This window comes from Phasianus colchicus, chromosome 3, assembly GCF_987193195.1.
Source record: "Phasianus colchicus chromosome 3, bPhaCol1.hap1.1, whole genome shotgun sequence".
Taxonomy (NCBI): domain Eukaryota; kingdom Metazoa; phylum Chordata; class Aves; order Galliformes; family Phasianidae; genus Phasianus; species Phasianus colchicus.
Window position 1 is genome coordinate 53,610,596 of NC_143438.1, and position 20,951 is coordinate 53,631,546.

At 40.1% G+C, this 20,951-nt stretch overlaps 1 protein-coding gene across 4 annotated transcripts in view; it reads left to right on the forward strand.

Moving 5' to 3' along the window:
* Nucleotides 1-20,951, forward strand: part of MAPRE2 (microtubule associated protein RP/EB family member 2) — an 88,786-nt gene that overhangs the window by 11,140 nt on the left and 56,695 nt on the right. For all 4 annotated transcript variants that reach the window (XM_090137563.1, XM_031612840.2, XM_090137564.1 and 1 more), the window contains exon 2: nt 11,645-11,706. In XM_090137563.1, coding sequence (XP_089993689.1) covers nt 11,645-11,706 — 62 coding nt within the window. The remainder of the gene's footprint in view (nt 1-11,644; nt 11,707-20,951) is intronic.

Consider the following 20,951-nt stretch of genomic DNA (forward strand, 5'->3'; position numbering starts at 1 on the left):
AACTTGTAGAGTGCTTGAGCCATGTGGTCATTTCCACTTTTTACAGTGTGTTTTTACTGATATGTGACAAAACTGGTTGTGGTGGGAGGAGGCTTGCTGAAGAGCAGAGCAGCATCCTGCAGGGGAGTCCCTTGGCCTTATCCAATGCCATTCCTCCAATATCTTGACATGCTGTGGTTGGATTCTTCATAGATATTCTTAAGTGCATTGCGTTTATTTTAAGTTTTGTTGCTAACTGGTATATTAACAAACTATTCAAAAACACTTGCTGTTACTATCTGTTTTGTTAATACTGTAAACGGGAGGAAGAAAGAGGAAAATAGAATCATAAAATAGATTCATTACAGTTGGAAAAGACCTCTAAGACCATCCAGTCCAACTGTCAGCTCATCCTCTGTCATGCCCACTTACCATGAATACCTCCAGAGATGGTAACTTCACCAGCTCCTTGGACAGCCTGTTCCTATGCTGCACCGCTTTTTCCAGGAAGAATTTTTCCTAATATCCAGCCTGATACTTTCAATACCAGCAGAGAATTGTAGATGTTTCTGCTCTTGGATTCTTTTGGATGGATTTTCTGAATCATAGAGAAAGTTTGAACTTTTTCAAGTGAGCAATGTAGAGTTATTTAGGATATTGATACAATGCCTAATGTGTCTGTACATTTTGTCACCTCTCTAAACTGGGATTAAAATGACTTTTGTCTTTTTGTGATTTGAAGAGTGATACTCTTGGAATAAAACCCATGTATTTATGACACCTACTATTCAACACAAATGAGTCAAAGGACACTGATTATCCTATCACAGATTATTTTCTGTGTTTGATTAAATGTAGGTAATTTTAATAAACTATTTTTGAATAGCAAAACTGCAAACATGAGGATGCCATCTTTCTCTCCTGATTCTTTTTATTTTTTGGAGCCGTGTTAGTACTAAATGCAGAAAGTCCACAAAGATAATTTCTTGGTAGTAAGCTGTGTAATTAAGGGACAGATGAATGATGAAAACCTTTCAGTAACTTATTTTATTTGGTGTGGTGTGAATCCTAGAATTCTTTGAGTTGAAAGGGACCCTTAAAGGTCATCTAGTCCAACCTCCCTGCAATGACGAATGGCACTGGCAGTTGGATGACTCCAGACTGGTGTTTTGTTAGTCCTGTCATATTTATATAGTTTTGTTATCAGAAGTTTCAAGCATAAAACTTTACTGTATCTTGATGGATGTTAAACTTGAATTTTCATCTGGGCTCTCCTTCCTTCCTGGTCCTTGTATAGCAGCAGGAGAGCATTCAGAACTGAGCTGAGGGAGGTGTGGGGCTGCCTACAGGTATCAGCTCTGGTGGGAAGAGATGACTGTGGGGAAGGGTAGCCCCAGGGGGTGAGTAGGGCAAAGTGGATGGAGATAGGCCCCATCCTGATGGTGTCTTCTGAGACTTTGCCCAGCTTTTAAGCCTTGCTGGCCCTGATCAGTCTGCAGTGACTCTCCTTGTTTAGCATAATCTCTTCTGCTGCTACCAAGAAACTGAGCTTTCTAATTCCTGAATGAGGATGGAAATGCATTTTATCTATATTCTTGGGTCAGCAAAAGTTTTCAGTATACCATTGAGAGGACCTGAGCTGACCCTGCTTACTGGGTGCCTTGTTACCTTGAGAACCAGCAAACCTCTATGGATTCTCCTGATTCCCTTGGTTTGTTTAGATTTTAGGAACCTGAAATCAGAGGGTTTTTACAGATCCTAAAAATCATTGCAGTTTCCTCAAGATGACTGGATGTCCTTAGCAGTAATTTTTCCTCAGGGTGCTGTTAGAGAGAAGTGTAAGCTGGCCTCTACTACCCTGGGTAAGTTCAAGTCAAGCCAACCTGCTAAGGTTAAATGAAATGCTGTCTCCAGTGGATTTGAAATTTTGTTATTTCTTTACCTACCTGACAACCATGCAGATGAGCAACATCTCCCATCATGAGGCAGGAGCCTGAAGTTCAGCTTCTCTGTGCATTGTAGCAGAGGCAGTGAAAATTCTCCTTCAATAACCAAGATCATAAGAGGTTTTATTTGTCTGCATATAAAATAACAAATTGAGAAAGAAATATAACTGCCAGTCACCCAGCCAGATGTTATTGACCTGAAAGAGCTTTTGTGAAGTGTGCTAAATGCTTGAAGGCCGCATCGGGCAAGGGATGTGATTAGTGCTATACTTATGTTTTTAGGGTGATGCATTGTCTGCTGCAGCAATAATCATTCATTGGGATGCAGGGACTACAACACATGATCATGTTAGAAAACCAGATAGAGAAATGCTATGATGGGCTTGTCAAATGAAGGGAGCTTATTATGTAGCTGTGGGCCAACAAGAACCATTTGTCTGACTGATGGCAGTGATGTCTTTTGTCTTCTTTTGAAAGGAACGGGTAGCTACTGGTACAGTGTCTGTCCATTAAAACAATGTGGCACTGAGGAGTTGTCACCACTTTGTTCACTGTGCTTTAGTGTGAAAAATTCAGAGTATCGCCTCGCTCTGCATGAAGATCATATTGAAGTTTTATTGCATTTGGTAATGCACTGTAAGATAAATGTATAGGTTATGCTGCAGCCTAAATGCCTCCATTTAAATCCTCCAAGACAGTGCAGGAGCTGTTATTTCCTTTATGTCTCCCTCTGTGCAGTATAGATTATTAATGGTTTTTTGTATGTGTGTGTGTTATCTATTTACATTTGAATTCTAAAATCTGAAACTGCAGGAAAAGGTTTGATGAGAGCAATATCTGAGATAGAACTGCATGGTGTGTTTCTCCCTGTCTCATAATCCCAGGCATGGAGGTTGGTCTTAAAGGGTGCTGGTGACTGTCAGTGTCTCACTGCAAAATTGCACTGGAGGAAAGCAGTGAAACTTCCATCATCTACTTGCAAATCAACAAATCTACTGGCAGGGGAGAGGGGCAGCAACTGGTGTTTCTGAATTTATGGGTTCTTGCTCATATCCTGTTCTCTGTTGTGGAACAGTAGGAAAAAGAGCACAGCACCTCAGCAAGAAGAGGTTATAAGCATCTGCTCTAAGGAAAGCAAAAGTATTTCTGGGAATAAAAATAATTGGATTCCAAATACAACAAAGCATTGGCCCAATAAAGTTGGGACAGCTTCAGCTGTGTTTTTCTTTGTATATCTTGTATGTCAAAATATATTATCATGGTCATTTTCATATGCTGGAAATTCAGCATCAATTTGTCACCAAAAAAGAGCAGGCAAGCTGAATCCTGGCAGTCGTCTTTAGGATACAGCAGTTTGTCTAAGCTGACACATTGCGTTGAGGGAGAGCAGAGTTACGCTGAAGTAAAGTGATGTGCTTGTGCTTTGACAGGCAAAAGGCATTTAGCTTGTTTGGTAAGTTGCCAAACCTTGTCATTTGAGAGTGTTGCAAAGACTTCCAGCTGTCTGTATGCGAACAAAATATCTGCGTGAATTAGAATTTGTCCCATTGAACGTCTCACCAGAAATGACCTTGCCTGGTCTCGTGTATTCAAACTCAAGTGCAGCCTACTGCAGCCTCTGAATGACACTTGAGACCAGGACAGCACTGCTGAAAACAGTGTTGAGAGAGAGGCGGATTTCCCAGTCAGATTGAATCAGATATATGCCTACTGTATCATAAAGTTTTCCACAAAACAGGACTGATGAGGAACAACTGCCAGTGTTTTGTTTTTCCATCCAACCTAAAAGATTTCACCTTCTAGGTGTGAAAAATCAGCCAGTGTGGAAGTTCTGTCAGCTGTAAAAGAAATAGTAGGTATGTAAATGGTGAATCCGTCCAAATTATTTGTTTCTCTGGTTAAGTGGTGGCTTTCCCTGCTTAATTTGGACAGCAAACAGAAAACAGTGAGTGTCTGGGAAAGGCAGTATGAGAAGTATCCACACTTACATTGTATGTGCTACTAAAAGGAGTTTAGTGCTCCTCCAAACCAATATTTGCATGCAGTGTGCTGAAGGAAAAGGCTTTCCAAAGCCAGAATACCGTGGAAGCTCAAATTCAATCTGATATGGTAGAACAAGTTGGAAATTTTCCAGTCAGCTTTTATCTAATGAGCAGAAATAACGCACGTGTCTTCAAGTTAATGTGCCAGTCTGCTTTGTTCTGTGGCACTTGTCAGCAGAACAGATAAAGAAAAGTAAAAATTCCCGTTAGTTTTGTAGTGTAGCTTCTTGGAGGAAATACTACAGCTCACAAATGCAGCCCAGAAATTTCTGATTTGAAATTTAAACACAAACCACCCTTTCAAAACAAAGCAATGCTAACTTGAAAGGATGAAGCCTGGCACCCAGCCTTGTGAGCCTCCTTCCACGTGACTTGCTTTAACTGTGTGTAATATCATAGTCTAACTAAATGAGATAACAAGCTGTCACCATTATTTGTGCTTCTTGTGTCAAATATACAGGTCTTGCAATTTCATCTATACTAGTAACTTGTATGGTGTCATTATCATAATGCAAGTGCACTCAATTTTCCATGCATTTTAGCTTTACCAGTTTGCAGGCAGGATGTGAGGTTGCCCTCACTTGCTAATCAGATCAGAAGCCTGCACTTGTAAATGGTCTTACTGAGAATATTAGGCAGCTGCACACATCAGTGAAGTTCTGCTTCTTGGAGTGATCAAAGCTACTGCCACCTGGGAGGGCTGAGCAGCTCAGAACTCACCATTGTGCTGTGTGTATTAGGTACCAAATAGTGTTTGTCTGCCTTCTTCCCAAGGGGTCTAGTCCTATCAGCATGCTCAGATCATGTTACTTCTGCTGCACATAGCAATCAGTGACTGCTTTCATTCAAAGTATTTGTGGAAGGGTATGGAGTGACGGTGCACCAGTCTTCTGCCTTGTAGACGAGGATGGATGACTCAAAACATGAGAAACTGGTGAGGATCTGCCCATGAGCAGCTTGGAGAAGGCTTATCCAAGGAGTTTAATGGCCACCTGGCTGTGAGCACAGTCCTTCAAAAAAAGTTTGGCACTCAGGGACACTAGTCCCCTTGCATATCTATGGAAAAATGGCTCTCTTGTACCTTATCTAATCAGGGATTCACAGGGAGAATTCCACAACTATGGCCTGACTGCTTTTACAAGTGTGTACATCTGTAATTTATTGCAAGCAAACCATTCCACTCACATGAGAAAGGAGTCCAAGAATTCTTTAGCTGTTTGACCAGTGCTGTAGAGAGCAAAGACTTGTTTTCAGATTGGTATCTTACAAGTACGTTGTGCATTATGTATTATAACTATACTTCTGCATTACATATTTAGACTTCTAAGGAGCGAAACAAAAATTTTGATACAAGATTTTTTCTGTTTTTGCCATCTCCACAGATACTGAAATCTATCTTTACATTGTTGAGTTAGTCCTATAATTTTTTGATATTGAGGAACTTGAGGCAGAGAAAGACACAAAAGCTTTTAAAAGGACAGAGATATGTGATGTGTCATGGAGTCTAGCATTCCAGCTAGGACTCTGCTTCCTGAGTGAGCCATGCAGGCCATGAGCAGCCTGCAGTTGTAGTACTAACATACAGAAATATAGAATGATGCAAGTTGAAAGAGGCCTCTGGAGGTTATCTGGTCCAACCCCTGTTGAACCTAATCCCAGTAGATTAGTTTGCTCAGAGACTTGTTGAGCTCTGCTTGTCTCAAATAACAGACTTCACAGCTTCACTGTACCCAATATTCAACCACCCTCATGCTAAAAACACTTTTCCTAACATGTAATCAGGATTTGCTCTGTTGAAACTTGCCTGTTGACTCTTTCACTGCCAATGCATATCTTTGAGAAGGGCTTGGCCCCATCTTCTCTATACCTTCCCTACAGGTAGCTGTGGGACATTGCCCCACACCCTGAGCCTTCTCTCCATCAGGCTGGACAAGCCCAGGTCCCTTAGCCTCACCTGCATCATGTGCTCCAGCCCCTACACCACCTGGGTGTAGTGGGCTGGGCTCCAGCATGTCTGTCTCTGGTTTGTGGTTGCCCAGGACTCAGGTATGCTGCTTTTGCAATGACTGATTATAGGGGAACAATCACTGCTCTGGATCTGCAAACCCAGCCCACAGAGCCCCCAGTTTTGTTTTGTTTTTCCTCTCTAGCTGGCTGGCACCCAACCTGTGCTGTCCATCAGGGTTGTTTCCCTCTCAGGAACAAACATCTGTGCACTTGCTTTCCAGGCTATGCCTGGTTCTTTCCTGTGATGAAATAGACACAAATAGTGAATCCTGTACTGTTGTGGAAATTATTTTTAACTTTGTGAAGAAAGACACTGAATTGCTCATCTCAACAAAGGTTGCTACTCTGTCAGATGGACATGCCAGCAGTAGAGTGGTGTTTTAGAACAGAAGATTGGTAGGAGCTTTTTCCCCCTCTGTGGGGACACCTACCTGATTAGCACTGAATACTCTCTGATATGCTTATTTTCCTTCACTTGCTGCAGAGATCCAAAAAATTAATGTCACAAGAAAGCAAGATTCAGCCCATTTAATCTTATCCCCTACGAAACCACTTGCATTTTTCTTGGGCACATCTAGAAGTGAAAGGGTTACAGTAAGAGGTACACTTAAACTTAATGCTTTTCCCTGGACTTTATTTTAGCGTGTTGTGATTCTAGTGTATGAAACAATGCATAATCTGATAAGCTCCAGCCATTCCTAAACAAGAACATGGTATAATCTCTACCAGAAACGAAATCAAAAAGCATTTTTAGTGCACACAGAAGTGAGTCAATAGCAAACTGCAGTCAGCTGTGCAGAATGTAAGTGGGTGCTTACCGAAACTGGTGGCTGTGCTGGTTATGGGAACCAACAGGTGTAGGCACTGACAATGCAAGTAGAACAGACTTTCAACTAAAATGATCAGTGAATCTGAAATAAAGTTTTACAAAAATGTGTCTCCAATAATTGAAATAAGATAAGAAGTAAAGGAAAATCTTTTTTTTTTTAGGCTGAAACAGAGCTAAGTATGATGTGGCAGCCTGCTGCTAAGTACAAAGAATGACACACTTTGTATTCTTCCTATTAAGTCTGCCACCTACTGCTTGATGCACTTGCTTGGCGTTGCTTGTGTCAAAAAAAAAAAAAAGAAAAAAAAAAGAAAAGAAAGAAAAGTGCCAAACTTTAACCAAAATCATGTGGAAGATGATTATTGCATCTTCAATTTCATGGGCAGGAAGGCAGAGGAGTTTACTGATGGGAGGAGGGCAGGTGGACTGCTGCAAAAAGTGGATGTTCTGGCGTAACTGGCTGCAGCTTTGAACCCAGTGTTGTCTCTAAGACATCCGCATCTGGGAAACTCCAGCTTCCAGGATGGAGGGGAGAAGACAACAGAAACAGGAGAAGATGATTACTGCTCTCTGGGGACTAAAGTAGAGTGGAAAGAGACTTCTGGAGAAACGATGCATGTTCTTTGCTACTAAGTTGTTAAACGGGATGTGCTTGGATTTACTTTATATGTAAACAAGCAAAAAAGATTGGTTGCATTGTAAATGAGAGGGAGGGAGCTGAGTTCTAAAGGAAGTCTCTAGACTTCTTTCGTGCCAGTATGTGACTTGAAATCAGAGCAGTGACTGAGAAGCAGAACCTCTGGAACTAAGCCCTGTTAGAAATGGCGACAATAAAAGAGGTGGGAAGCTTGGATGGGCGCTCAGTAGCGGCATCTTGTGTCTTCTGTAGCTGCCTTCCTTGCCGAGAGCTCTGAGCCAAAACTGAGCATTTCTCATGCTTTTGGAGTTGTGAATGGTACTAAACTCAACTCTGCTGATTTGCTTTGAATCTGTGTCTTTGTGCAAGAATCTGACTTTGCAGGAACTTTGCAAGTGCAGAGGATTCATCCGTGAATGATGAGAAAACATATGGTTGGGCCGGTAATTAGTAGTAAATCCAACTGCTAAATATGTGGATCTTTTCTTGTTTTATTTTGTTTGTTTGTTTTTAATTCATGTATAGATCATAAAAACTAAAGAATTCTTTCCTTTGGCACAAGATGTCTTAAAGTTAATATTTTAGTTCATTTTTATTGAACAGAAAAGTATACGTAAATAGTGATATACACTATTTTCTAAGTTAAAATCTGAGTTTATCCATTTCTGAATTTTGTCAAACTATTCTCTAGTCAGTAAATGCCTGGATAGCAGCCACAATGGGTTTGCTTGAATTCTTTCAGCTGCTAAAAATAAGTTGGTTTTGAAGTTGTTTTCTGTAAATGCCGAGGATATCTGAAGCAATAATAGGTGACTGTTAGCCTATATTACAAATCTTTCTCATGGAACATCACTTTCCCAGTCATCACTGGAAGGAGGAAAAAAATATCTATGCGGAGTAGCAGAGAGCATGCAGTCACTGAGACACAGGGGCAGGACACAGGGCTGTGTGGCCATGGAGGAAATACATCTCCCTCAGACAAAGTCTTGAACAAATATAGTAAAATGTAACAGAAGGCATTTGGCTGAAAGAACTTTAAAAACCATTCTATTCTAACTTTTCCTTGTTGATCCTTTCAGCTTACAGTTATGGCTACTCCTTCTCTTGATATGAGTACGTGAGGTGCATCTAAAAATTGTTGTGCCTTGCTTTTTTTTTTTTTTTTTTTTTTTAACCATCTTATTTTTGGCTTAGTATCTTGGCTTTTGGCCTGCTTTCTCAAATCCATCTTGCTCATTCCTTGTTTTGTTAAGTTTTTATAGTGTTTGAAGGGATTTTGTTACAGAAACATATTCTGAGTTGATTTGTGTGAATGGGTTCAGTAGGTGATTCTGTTTGTGGATGTAGCAATAGCTACCAGAAAACAAGTTCATAGAGGGGAAAAGCATGCACTGAGAGAGAGCTTGTGAAAGCTTCCTGAGGTAAGCAGAGAAGCCCTGGAGGCCAGTGGTCCTATTGAATCAACTGACTGTCCTGAGATCCAACAAACACTCAAGAGCAAAAGTCTTTTGTATCTGTCCAAGGCTATCACCAACATGCACTATCATGAAGATCGTGTTCTGGAACTCATCTACACTGAGAAAGAGACAAACATAGGGTGCAGGGCTGTGGATACAGCTGGTGAAGTGAGGGGCCCCATGAAGTTCTTTCTGATCTCTTTCCTGGAAGCCTGTGGCCTGCCAGTCCAACAGCCTTTGGCTGGGCTTGGACTCACGACTTTGAGATCCTCTAGATATTTATCTTCTCCCTTTTTACTTCTTGACCTTTTTCCCACATTTACCAGTGTAGAAGAAATGACTTCTCTAGATGTTTTGATAGGTTAACTATTTAGGAAGTGGGCACCTATTTTAATGTTAGAATGGCCTGTGTGTGCTGGGGAGTATTAAGGGGCTGAACTGTGCTTCGCGCATAGCACTGCTATGATGCCTGAGTCTGCAGCTGTGAGCAGTGTGGCCTGGCATGTGGAGGAGGAAAGAAGATGGCATCCCTGCCTCTCCCTTTTCTTCGTTGCATGCCTTTATCCTTCAACCATTCTGGAGAGGACGCCAGCACCCCATGGTTAGCTCCCTCACATTCAGAAACTAGGACCTTTTCTGCATTCCTTTGTCCACCTAAATTAAATCCTACCTTAATGACCTGGTGTTTCCTACCACTCCCTTGCCTGCATGTTGCTCTGGCATCTCAAGCTAGAAGTACAGGTTGAGGTGTTGGCATGACTTGAGGAGCAGGTGGAGACCTGGGAGTGCTGCTGCACACAGCGGCAAATGAATGCCAATTATCTCACCAGGCCAAAGCCACCATGCTGCTCATTACCTGTGGCTCAGGTGAGCACATGCATGCCGGTAGAAGTCAGGAGATGCTGCTGAGTTGTATATGCTTGGTTTGACCTGTGTGTAGATCATCAGTTTTCAGGCTTTAGTCACCTCTGTTATGATGACTTTTTTTCTTTTTTTTTTCCCCCCCTCCTTTTTTTTATGATTATGTTGTTTATGGGTGAAGTTCAGTGTGGTGTCATTAAATGAATTCTCAAATTGCGGTCTGCTTACTGAAGACAATGAAATAGTTACCTGCCTTTGATGAATAGCACTCTGTTCAGAAACTGTAGCTGAGAAGTTGTTCCATGATCAGATTGTCTATTGCATTTCCAAGGGAATCACCGTGCTTCTCCATTGCTTTTACCTGCCAGTTCTGCTCAGCACGTTCTGATGCAAGATCACTTCTCTTAAACGTTGTCTTAAGAGTGTCCCATCTTTACAAGTTGTCAGAGCATTGCTGTTAGATCCCAGCTTCAGTTCAGAGGGTCTATTTAAGTAAAAGCTAACATACAATGTCAGATTTGCTGTTCCTATGCCAGTAGGATGCCTGAGGTTTGTCAGCTGTGCTGGAATCATTTTCCACATTAAACAAATGGGGGAAAAAAAGTACATTGAAAAGCAAAGCTTAAGAGGCTTGGAGAGATTCAAAGAAATGAAACAATAACATGTTTAATAGCTAATTCCTATTCTGGTTTGGCTTTAAGGTAGCTTCAGCTTTCCAGTCTGCTAGCAGGATTCCTAAGTTCTCTGCCAGAATGACTCACAGCTCCCGGAGCTGGGATCCAGCCCTCTAGACAGACAAGCTGTGTTTAGAGGTCTGTTTACCTTTCCCAGATAATAATGCATTGGAGAGAGACTTGTTTTTTGTTTTCCTCCTCTTAAAATAAAGGTTAGGATGAATGTAAATTCACCTGCTGGAGCTTCTTACATCACTCAGTCCTGATTCAGTCTGAGCACCACTGGGATCTGTTTAATGTAGTTTCATGCTGTTCTGCAGAGGTGGATGCCTTCAGAATACCCCTTCCTGCTGGTATGTCTCAACAAGTTGGCCATGAATGCAAAACAAGCAATAACTAGAGCCTCAATCTGAGTAAACCATTATTTACCTGCTAGGAATGATATTTCCTGCTGACTGAGAAGGTGAATTAAGAAATCTAGCCACGTAACTTTGGTATGCAATTCATAACACAAACAGAAAACCATATAAGAAAACCATATGTGGTTGCTCCTGCTTGTATTTCTGTAGCCTGTGATGTAGCACTTGAGAAAATGGATGTGAGGACAAATCCAGCAGTTGTAGAAAACAGTGCCAAAGAATGTGGAAACAATTGGGCTGTGAATGTGTCTGCTGCAAGTAGGCAGCATCATGGCTTCATTGCTAACTAAGAAAATTCTAAGGATTGCCAGTGGTTTTTTTTAGTTTTGTATTAGCAAAACCATAGGTTTTCGTGGGTATTGTTTCATGTTTCCCAATGGTAGTTTTTTTTCTCTCTGTAAATCTGTTAAAACAAGTGTAACAAGGCCCTGGTTGCATGACACAATGGTCATAACTGATTGCCTGTGCTCAGCAGAAGCATGGTCAGATGAAGAATCAGCGATGTGCTCAACAATTATGAATAAACTCTGAATGTAGCCTTGCACAAGGGAGCTCATAGACTTGCTACTATATCAGAGGGACATCTGATTGTTGTGCAGATGTGTTAGACACTGAACTATTGTGTACACAGCTGAATTAGGTTATTGTAACGGGGGACTTCTCCTCTTGCTTCATTTTTAGAATACGGCTATTGCATCACTGCCCAACCAATACGGACAAAGACCATTCAGTGATGTATCTATTTATTTCCTATTTGCTTGTTGAACTAAATGTTTTCATGCTTTCTTTCCAGTACCAAATTGCTACAAGGAATAGTTCAAGCCAGCAAACAGGGAAAGTGTTTGGATGCTCAAAGTAAGTACTGTTTCTTTGTATGTGTTTGTTACTGTGTTTGTGATTGATAAAATATTCAAGAATTTGCACTTGATCTGTGTTTTTAATGCAGTAGCTAAATAGGTTTGATACCAATAGTTAGTAATATTCTTTGACTGCATAATTAAAAGATTCAAGTCATTAAGAGTTATTCATTCATGCAACAGAAATGATGGAAGCTGAACTAGGTGCCACAAACGTTTTGGAAGTAGCTTGTCTCTGTGGCTGGTGTCAGAAGGAGATGCTGGCAGAAAGGAATAAAAGGAGAAAACTACTATTTCTATTGAGAACACTGACGAAAATCATATTCTTATTTTCATTTGCTGGCTTTTTTTAATGTTTGCACACTATTAGTGCTTCTTTTAACATGAAATGGAAAAGCACACCAAATGCTGTTGTACAGGGTTAGTAATTCAGATGAAATCTGAAGTGCTGTCCTTTTTTAAAAAAATAAAAAATCCCAAATATGTGAGTTTAGACCACATCTCATCCAAGCTGGATGCTAACTTAAAACTCTCCAGCCTCCAACTTGACTCCTCTGAAATCCTCTCAGTGAGTCACCTGTGAAGAGCGAAGGGATGAACGTTACAGGGAAATGCAAGGCCCACAAGGTGGCAATGTTTAGAAAGGATGCTCCTCCAGCAGATCTTTGTTCCTTCCAGCTGCTATCACTTGCTCCCTTTCTATCCTTGCTGTTCATTTCTGCTACTACACAAGAAATAATAACTGTTGTCAAAATGCTGCGCAGGATGCCCAGTAATACAATTCCTATTGGAATAAATGGGCCACTGTCACTGCACTCTGTGCTGTGGTGTGTACTATGTATGCCTTTTCTCTTGGCAACGTTAATGGTTTGCAGTACAGGGCTCGGGGTGTGGTTATTCGTAGCTAGTGCTGAAAATATGTATAGCACTGAAACGATCCTGAGGCTTTATAATGAAACACTTTCGTTTTTAAAATAGACCACCTTGCTTCTGCTAGTGCTTGAAAATCTGTTACAAGCCTAACTTTGGATGGGGGTAGGAGATGTTGCACTTTGTGGTGGTACTTTTGTTCATACTTTTTTATGTAGTTAAGTTGAAAGTAAGATATTTGTGTCTGGGTTATTTTAAAGCCTCATTTCACAGTGAAACTTGGGATTTGCTCCAAGTTATTTAGTGCCCTGAAAAAAAAAAAAAAATTAAATGTTTGCAAAATTTGTCCGGATTCATAATAGACACAGGTAATTATTCAGAGTAAACTCTATGGGAAATATAAGAATTGCCTGCATTAACTGGCACAGATACACTTAAGGAAGCTGACATTGTGAAAGGGAGAGTTAAAACAGGAGCCTCAGAATCATCAGGTTGCAAGAGTTGATTTCAGAGCAATTACAAGATATTCAGGTCTCAAATCCTCAGGAAAAGAACAGTTTGTGATCTGGAGCTGAAAGAGGCTTGTAAGCATCAAGAATGAAGCAGGGATGAACTACAGGAGAAATGTGACACCAAGAGCCAGGAAAATGTAATGTGGACATGCTCCTTCCCTTGAAGGTGTGGCAGATGGAATTGCAGCAGGGCACTGCCCTGTACTCATCTGCGGCAATTTCATCTAGTTCTATTCCTGCAGGGATAGGGGATGCTACCGAAGTACAGCTTCATTATTGTTGCTATACTGCGTTCTTGCAAATATTTTGGAGCTACAGGAAATTTGAAGAATACTATGAGCACTGAGATGGGATGTAGTCTGGTCATACAGGTGTTCATTTGGTGGTCACATACTATCTCTCTAATAGGAACTTACCTGAAACATGCAGTTTTCCTAGAATTAGTAACCCTACTGTGGAAGCAACAGAGGGCTCTCTGGTGTATTCTCCATGAGTTGCTGCTCACTGTGTAACTGTTCCTCTCGAATCCTTTAGTCCTTATGGCCAATTATGTCAAAATAAAAATGTATCCACCAGCCTCTAACACCAGAGGTTCTTTATACTGCTAGAGAATTAGCTGAACTTAGAACTGCAAAAAGTAAATCCATGTAACATACTGTTATATGCCAGTTGTCGCTCAGGAAACCTTCCAATCATGTTCTGGTGCATTTGAGGCTGGCAAAGGAACATACTTTTTGCTGGAGTTAAGTTACGTGGAGAATAACATAGGGATGAATGTTGGAGCATCCAAGAATTTTATAGTTCTCACATGAGTTCAGAAATTTTGTTGTAGGATTGTGGATAGGAGAACAGAAAACAAATTTTATTTATATATAAACACACATCTGTGTATAACATATGCTGAACTACTGATTTGTGATTTGTTCAGGGGGAGACCTGAACAAAAATTCTTGTATGATCTTCCCTCTCACTTCATTCTCCCTACATGCCAGCACCATCGCTGGTGTAGAATGAATGCTGCTTCTAGATAAGTGAACTCTGTTTCCAGCTCGGTGGGAACCCTGCTTGTTTCCCCAGACTGGTCCCCTTAATTCCTACCACAGAAGACCTGACTTCCCTAAGGGCTGCTTTGAACTTTCAGCCAAAAGAATTCAGATGTATGAAATATTTGAACTTCTGGGCTGAGCGCACGGCTTTGAAAGCCTTTTCATCCTGTGGAAACAATGTCAGGTCCCCCCAAAAGCAGTGGAGGACATCTGTTTGGAAGTCAGTTCTGTATAGGACGCAGCTGCTTTATATGTTGTTTTGATCCAACATGAGAAAACGGGAGACCTAAATTCTGAACCCAACGGAGAAAAGTTAACATTAAATGGAATGTTTGTGTATGGCTTTGTATGCACCAGTCCTTGTTCCCTTCTTAACTTGGGAATTGGTTAGTTTGAATAGCCATTTATGGTATTGTCTGAAAATATTATGAACTTTGGGGTGATATTTATTTTTTCAGCATCCCGTACCAAAAATTATCCCACAGGAGCTCAGCAAAGCAGTGATTCATCAGGAACATAACTTAGCTTTTCTAAACGATAGCGTGTGGGTTTGTTAAGACTTAATAATGAGATCCTTTCAAATGCAGACGCTGACAACAGCACTGACATAAATTCACAATCACAATAACTCAGAGGCTTGTGGTTGGAGTTTTTATTAAGTAGAAAACTCATTTTCTGCTGTAATGAGGATATTATACTGTTTTCATGCCACTAGTACCTTTTGTGCTCAAAATGTTACAGAAGCCTCCTTTTTCATTTATACACAGTATGACTGGTCAGAAGTGTTGCTATTTTGTGCCACGACTGTCAAAATCATGACAATATACAACAGAAATAAGAATGATACCTCTATTTGTGTTTTTGTTGTTGCCTTCTGTGTTTTGCCTGTCAGTGATGGTTCCTTTATTGGATGAATAATTGAATTGGAGAATAATTGATAAAGAATAACTCAAGTATGATTCAGGTTTTATTCTAGCAACAAACAATTTTTTTTGTAGTACCTTTATAAAAGACAAAAACACACAACCTTATCAGATGTGTCAAATATGAGGTATTTGTAGTGCATCCAGATGCTGTAAAATAGCTGTTTCATTTTTCAGAGCAATGTCTGCATCTTATAAATATAGTCTTGCAAAGGTAAGTAGAACCTCAGCTGGCTCTGTGCAGTCATCCTGCATCTGCTGACAGACTGGTTCAGCTAGGGCAACAGAGGACCTGCTTCTAAAACCTGTGAACTATTGCAGATGTGATGAGAAGTGTGAAGCAGAGTGCTGTGCTGAGTTCCTGCCTGTATCTCATTCTGTGTGAAGTGCACCTGTACTGTTATGTGGTGGATGCCAGGTGGCCTTCTCTCCCTTGCTGTGACTGAAGTAGGAACCTGAGCAGCAGATGCTGGGGGGTGTTCAGGGCCTCCCCAAGCTGAGAAAAATTCAGTGGGAAGGATTCTAACTTCTGGACAGGTCCCTGAAGAGCACAGTGCCTGCCAGGAGCCCAAAGAAAGGCTTGGGAAAGCTATATGAAAATTCTTCTACTGAGGAGGGAATTTTGGTGGGGATTTTTGAGTTTAATGGTTGGGTTAGGTTATGGGTAGTTTTTTGTTTGTTTGTTTTGTTTTTTGTTTTTTTTTTTGTTGTTGTTTGTTTGTTTATTTTCATGGTAATTGGTTGTTGTGGTGCTTGTTGGCTTGTTCTTTTTGTTGTTGTTTTTTAATTCAAGATTCAGCATTTTCTAGTATTTCTTTGCAATCACTGTGGATGGAAACTTATGCTTTATTAGCTGGCTTTTTAGACTCTGATGTCAGTAAGTTGCCCCATGATCTGTGGCTTCCAGAAAATCACCCTGTATACAGTCACAGTAAAGCATGAGCTGCCAGCAATGCACAGCAGGCTCATGAGGTCAGGTGGATGCAAGGCGTATTTAATTCAAGGAGTTATCCTTAGGTTAAAAACGTTGCTTATAATAATGTCACCTTCAGCCTTCCTGGAGACTTGGTTAGCCCCAAGTAGGGTGTGGGACAGCTGCTGCCGTGTGCTCTGCTGCTGTGTTACAAGGTGGTAAAATTAGAGGTTTTCAGTTTCTTAGGACCTAGTAATTTTCTGCTCTCATTGTATTTCCTCTGCTATTAACTCAGAGCTTACACCCAAGCCCAATTTTTGTGATTGTCAGTATCTTCTCCTGCATTTGTTCGTCCTTCAGTGTGGTGCAGGAGCAGAAGGGAGGCCTGTAAAGGCAGGAGCCTACACAAGGGCCAAGTGGTTCAGCCTCCAAAACCTGCCACCACTGCCTGTACAGCTCTGTTAGGGATCTGCTGTGAGCAGTTAGGCTGGCTGGGCATCACAGTGCTGGGAGAGCCAGTCTGAGTTTTCTGTCAATAAATATCCACAGTACGAGGAAAACAGTGGTGCCCTCAAGCTGAGCTTTATGAAGTGGCATCCATCAGCTTCATCCTCTTACGTGAGGTCTGGATTTGGCTCATCGCTAATGACCTGAGTGGGCTGCATGGAATAAAGATACTGTGACTAGTACTGTAGAAAGTACTGTTACATTTTGTTGGACGTTTTCAAAACAATAACTGGTTCCCACCTTGTGTCTTTATAGAAGAACATTATTGATTGCATTCAAGTGTTTTCAGACTTGATCTGATTTCATAACTCAAATCTTTTTTGTCTAATATAAGCGGCTTCGTGTAATCACTCTTTAAATCGAAAGCTTATGTTTGACAAGTGGGTCACTGGTTAATGGAAGCCAGTCAATCCAGCTGTTTATCTTTTCACTAAGATCATGCACTTTCTGTATGCTCTTGTCCGTTCAAAATGCAGATGTGTATATTTCTAATAGCACTCCCTCTATTTTCAAATAGGAACCTGAGATTTATTTTATCTGTCCCCTACATTCAAATAAACAAGTCACAGAAGTATTTCAGCTGCTATCACGTTTGATCCACAAATATGTACCGCTGGTTGTAGTATTATTCTTTTGATTTTATAAAAGAAAATGCACAGAAGCTCACAAACATTATTTTAACCTCCCAGGCCACAGTATGTTTCTGTGAACAGATCCACCTTCCATTACAGCAACCCAATAGTAACTTTCTTCCAACTTGCTTTGTCTCTTAACAAACAGACAAGGACTTTTTTTTTTTTTGCTAGTTCTGAATTTCAGAACTCCAGAAAGTGCTGGTAGTATGCTGTATCTAAATAAAGCACTTGCAGCATCAGGCTAATAACAAGCTCAAAGTATTCATGGAAACTTGGTCTGATATGCCAAGTTCCAAAAATCCACTTAGGAAATCTGTCTGTGAGATAAGTTTCCTGGCACAGTTTGCTAATCTTTGTTGTTTTGTTTTTTTGTTTTGTTTTTATTCAGAGCACTAGCATAAGTGTAACATTATGGTTAAAATTATCTATGAATATTTTTCCTCTTTGTTTGACTATTTTATTTTTGATTTATCTTATTGATAAAGACTGAGTAAACAGTAAGGTGGTAATAATCATTTACTGGAATTTACTTGGAAAAAAAAATCTATCTTTTGTCAATTGATGAGGAAACTATCATTCGTTCAAGGTTAGTAATACATAGGGAGCAATAATATTGTATTTAGAAGAGTGACTTCTTGCTCCTGAAGAAGCAACGCTGTTCAGTTTCTCTGAGTTGGTGATTGCAAGTAAACCCTTGCGACCTGGTGTTTGGGAGATGCCCCCAAGGGTTCCAGCTGTGATGTGTTAAGAGGCGATGTCTCACCTACAGTGAGGAGCTGTGGAGGTAATGGAGTCATAAATACAAGTGTCAGGGCTTGAGGTGGCTGCGTGTGAATGTGCATGCACCTTAGCTCCTACTTCTGCAGCACATTCTTCTCGTTCTGTAGATGAAATGAGGCGTTATTAGCTAATGACAGTGTGTTAGCTGGACAATAGGCACGCTGGGGGCTTTGTCTGGGGGAAGGAAACCGGTGTGACCCAGGTTTTCTGCAGGTGGTTGATGAAGGAAAGTGGAAACTGCCAGAGCACTACAGAGGGCGATGCTTGACAAAGGAAGGGTGGAGAAGAATAGAAGAAGGAACAATGGGAAATCCCAGATGGAAGAAATCTCGAGATGAAAGGAGGAGCCACACATCTCATTATAGCAATGGAGAAAAGGGGTGGGTTTGCTTAGCTGCAGAGCCAGTTAGAAAGGGTGAACTTAGCTAAAAGAACTCATGGATTGGAAAGCAAACCTTGAAAGAAGGGAGTGTGACCCAGCACCTGCCATGAGGGCAAGGCAGGGGAAATTTGTGCAGACAAGTGACAATGTTTTGAGGAAGCTGGTTGTAACATCAGGGCCTGCTTCTGTACTTGCAAAATGAGGAAAGCTGGCAGAAACTAGATTTTGTAAAATGCTATAAATGTATGAGATAAAAAGCAGTTATTGAGAGAAGGGTGAAATGCAAACAAAAATTTAAAAAACACAGCTCCTTTTGTGTAATTTCTTGGCATTTGCTAATTTGATGGGCACTTAATACATGCTCTGTAAGAGAACTTTTTGTAGTATGCTGTAAGAACATGAGTAAACCTTGTATTTTGCAGCAAGGCACTGGGTTCTTGGGTTCTGCAGTTGCTGAATGGTCACACACTACTGAATGATTTGGCAGTAAGGTTCTGATCTGAAGCATGCGTGAATGCACTCTGTATTTCTTTCCCATTACCTAAAGTATGTAATAATGTTTATGTTGGCATTTTGCGGGGTGTGGGAGGACAGACACCTAATTAACTGTTTCCTGGGGCAAAGTAACCCCTTCAGATGTTGGTTTGTAATGGTTCTGTCCTTTTAGTTGTCTGGTTGAATTTTTTATTCAGTAATAGGTGTCAAAAAACTCGATCAAAACCCTCTGAAGGAACCATTGCTTTCTTGTGCCTGGCTTCTCTCTTCCTCTTTAGCAGTAGTGTCTTGGACAGCTTGGTAAACTTTGCAAATATAATTTTATAATTATAGCTATAATCCTGTGCAAGCTTTGCATGTTCAGTAACTCCAATGCTGGTACTGGACAAAGGTAGTGCTATAAGTAGGTCTTGACTGATAATCATTGCAAAGCTTTTAAACTTCTACTTACATTATATAGAAGTACTATACATTCATATTGGCATTTAGCTACTTGGATAACATACACAAATCAAATAACTGTCAACTACAAATCTCTTGCTGCACAATATGAGCAGAGAATCACTTACAACTATTAGCTATTCTTGAATATAATAACAATGCCAGGTCAAATTTTCAGCAGTGTAGTGTAACAGGTAGTGCTCAAAATCATCACCTACCAATAAGGTAGTGCAGGACCTGAGGCATATCAGGTTTTCATGTACCCTTGGCAGATAGCATTGCAAAGTATTTGTCCTCTCTTATGTCCCAACATTGCTTTTATGAAACATATCATTAGACTGAAGTGTCTTTAAAGTACATTGCTATTATATTCTGTGTTGAGCATAAGAATGACTGTTAGAGCGCTAGATTTTCCATTTCTGTATGTTGCTTTTTTATTTCATCATTTTTCCAGGCACTTATCTTGAATTCCAGGAAAGCCAAGAAGGTTCCTTGACAGCTGAAAACACTTAAAAAAAAAAAAAAAAAAAAAAAAAAAAAAAGTTAGATTCCTCTTTTACTCTCTTATATTTCTGAAGCCTCCAATTCTTTTGCCAGTCATAATTTGATGGATTGTTTTTACATAGTATACAAATGTCTGAAGTTCTGATCATTTTATATATTAACAAGTTACACCATGAACAACTCCAGCCAAGTACTTCCATGTAAATGTTCATACAAAAGGCATGAGTGAGTCAGGCCCTTCTCTTTATTCTTTTTAATCAGTATTAAAGACACTGTAGATGGAGGAGTTGTTACTTCAAGCATTTATTGATCACAGACGTTTATATGTTTTCAAATGAAGTGACTTCCCAGAATGTGCCTGAAAGCTTGTGATAACCCAGTACATGCTAAACGTAGACTAAAGAATTCAAATATTGATTTGGTCTAAAGTAAAGGGAAGTAGAAATTTATCCTTTTTGTAACCATCATTCACTGAACATTTCCTGCTGTCACTGCTTTTTGTTATGTAGGAAGTGTTGGGTAGAAAGTGTTTCACATTCAGTGTGAACTAGTAGTGTTTTTAACCTGGAAACCTTTGATGTATATTGAAGAATGCTTTTTTTTTTTTTTTTTTTTTTTTTTTTTTTCTAAATAGGAGTTGTATTTCTATAAAGCAGACAGATTTAGCTGAATCCTGAAAGTGCTGACTTTAGCAAGTGCCCATTAAACCTATTTATTAATTTTAATCAAACAATTTGAATAACATTAAAGTATATGATTTGATTCACAATATCTGCTCTGTTTGACAGTTTTTGAAATCCTATTTCTGTGAACAGCAACAACAAAAGAAAATCCTGGGTTGTTTTTTTTTTTTTTTTAAGACAGTTTTTGAATCTTGAAATAATCCTCTGATTTCTATTTGCTTTCTACAGCAACTACAAAAGGTAGCTAGCTGCTACCTTTCTAAAGAAAAATGCCCACAGGCTGCGGCTCTTCAAGACTATCCTCTTTAGTGAGGAATTCATACACTAATAGCCAGATTGGATTTGCAGCTTATGGTTAAATTTTCAGGAATGCCTAGCTGACAAAGACCTGAACTTTTCTCTCACTCTTCCTCCCAGGCACAGAACACTTAAAAATGTGAAATATGACCTCTGAAATATAAATATGTCCATATATTTAAAAATAGGCTTGAATTACCTCATAGGGATATGGTCCATGCACATTGTCTAATTGGGACAGCCCTCTCTTTCTTT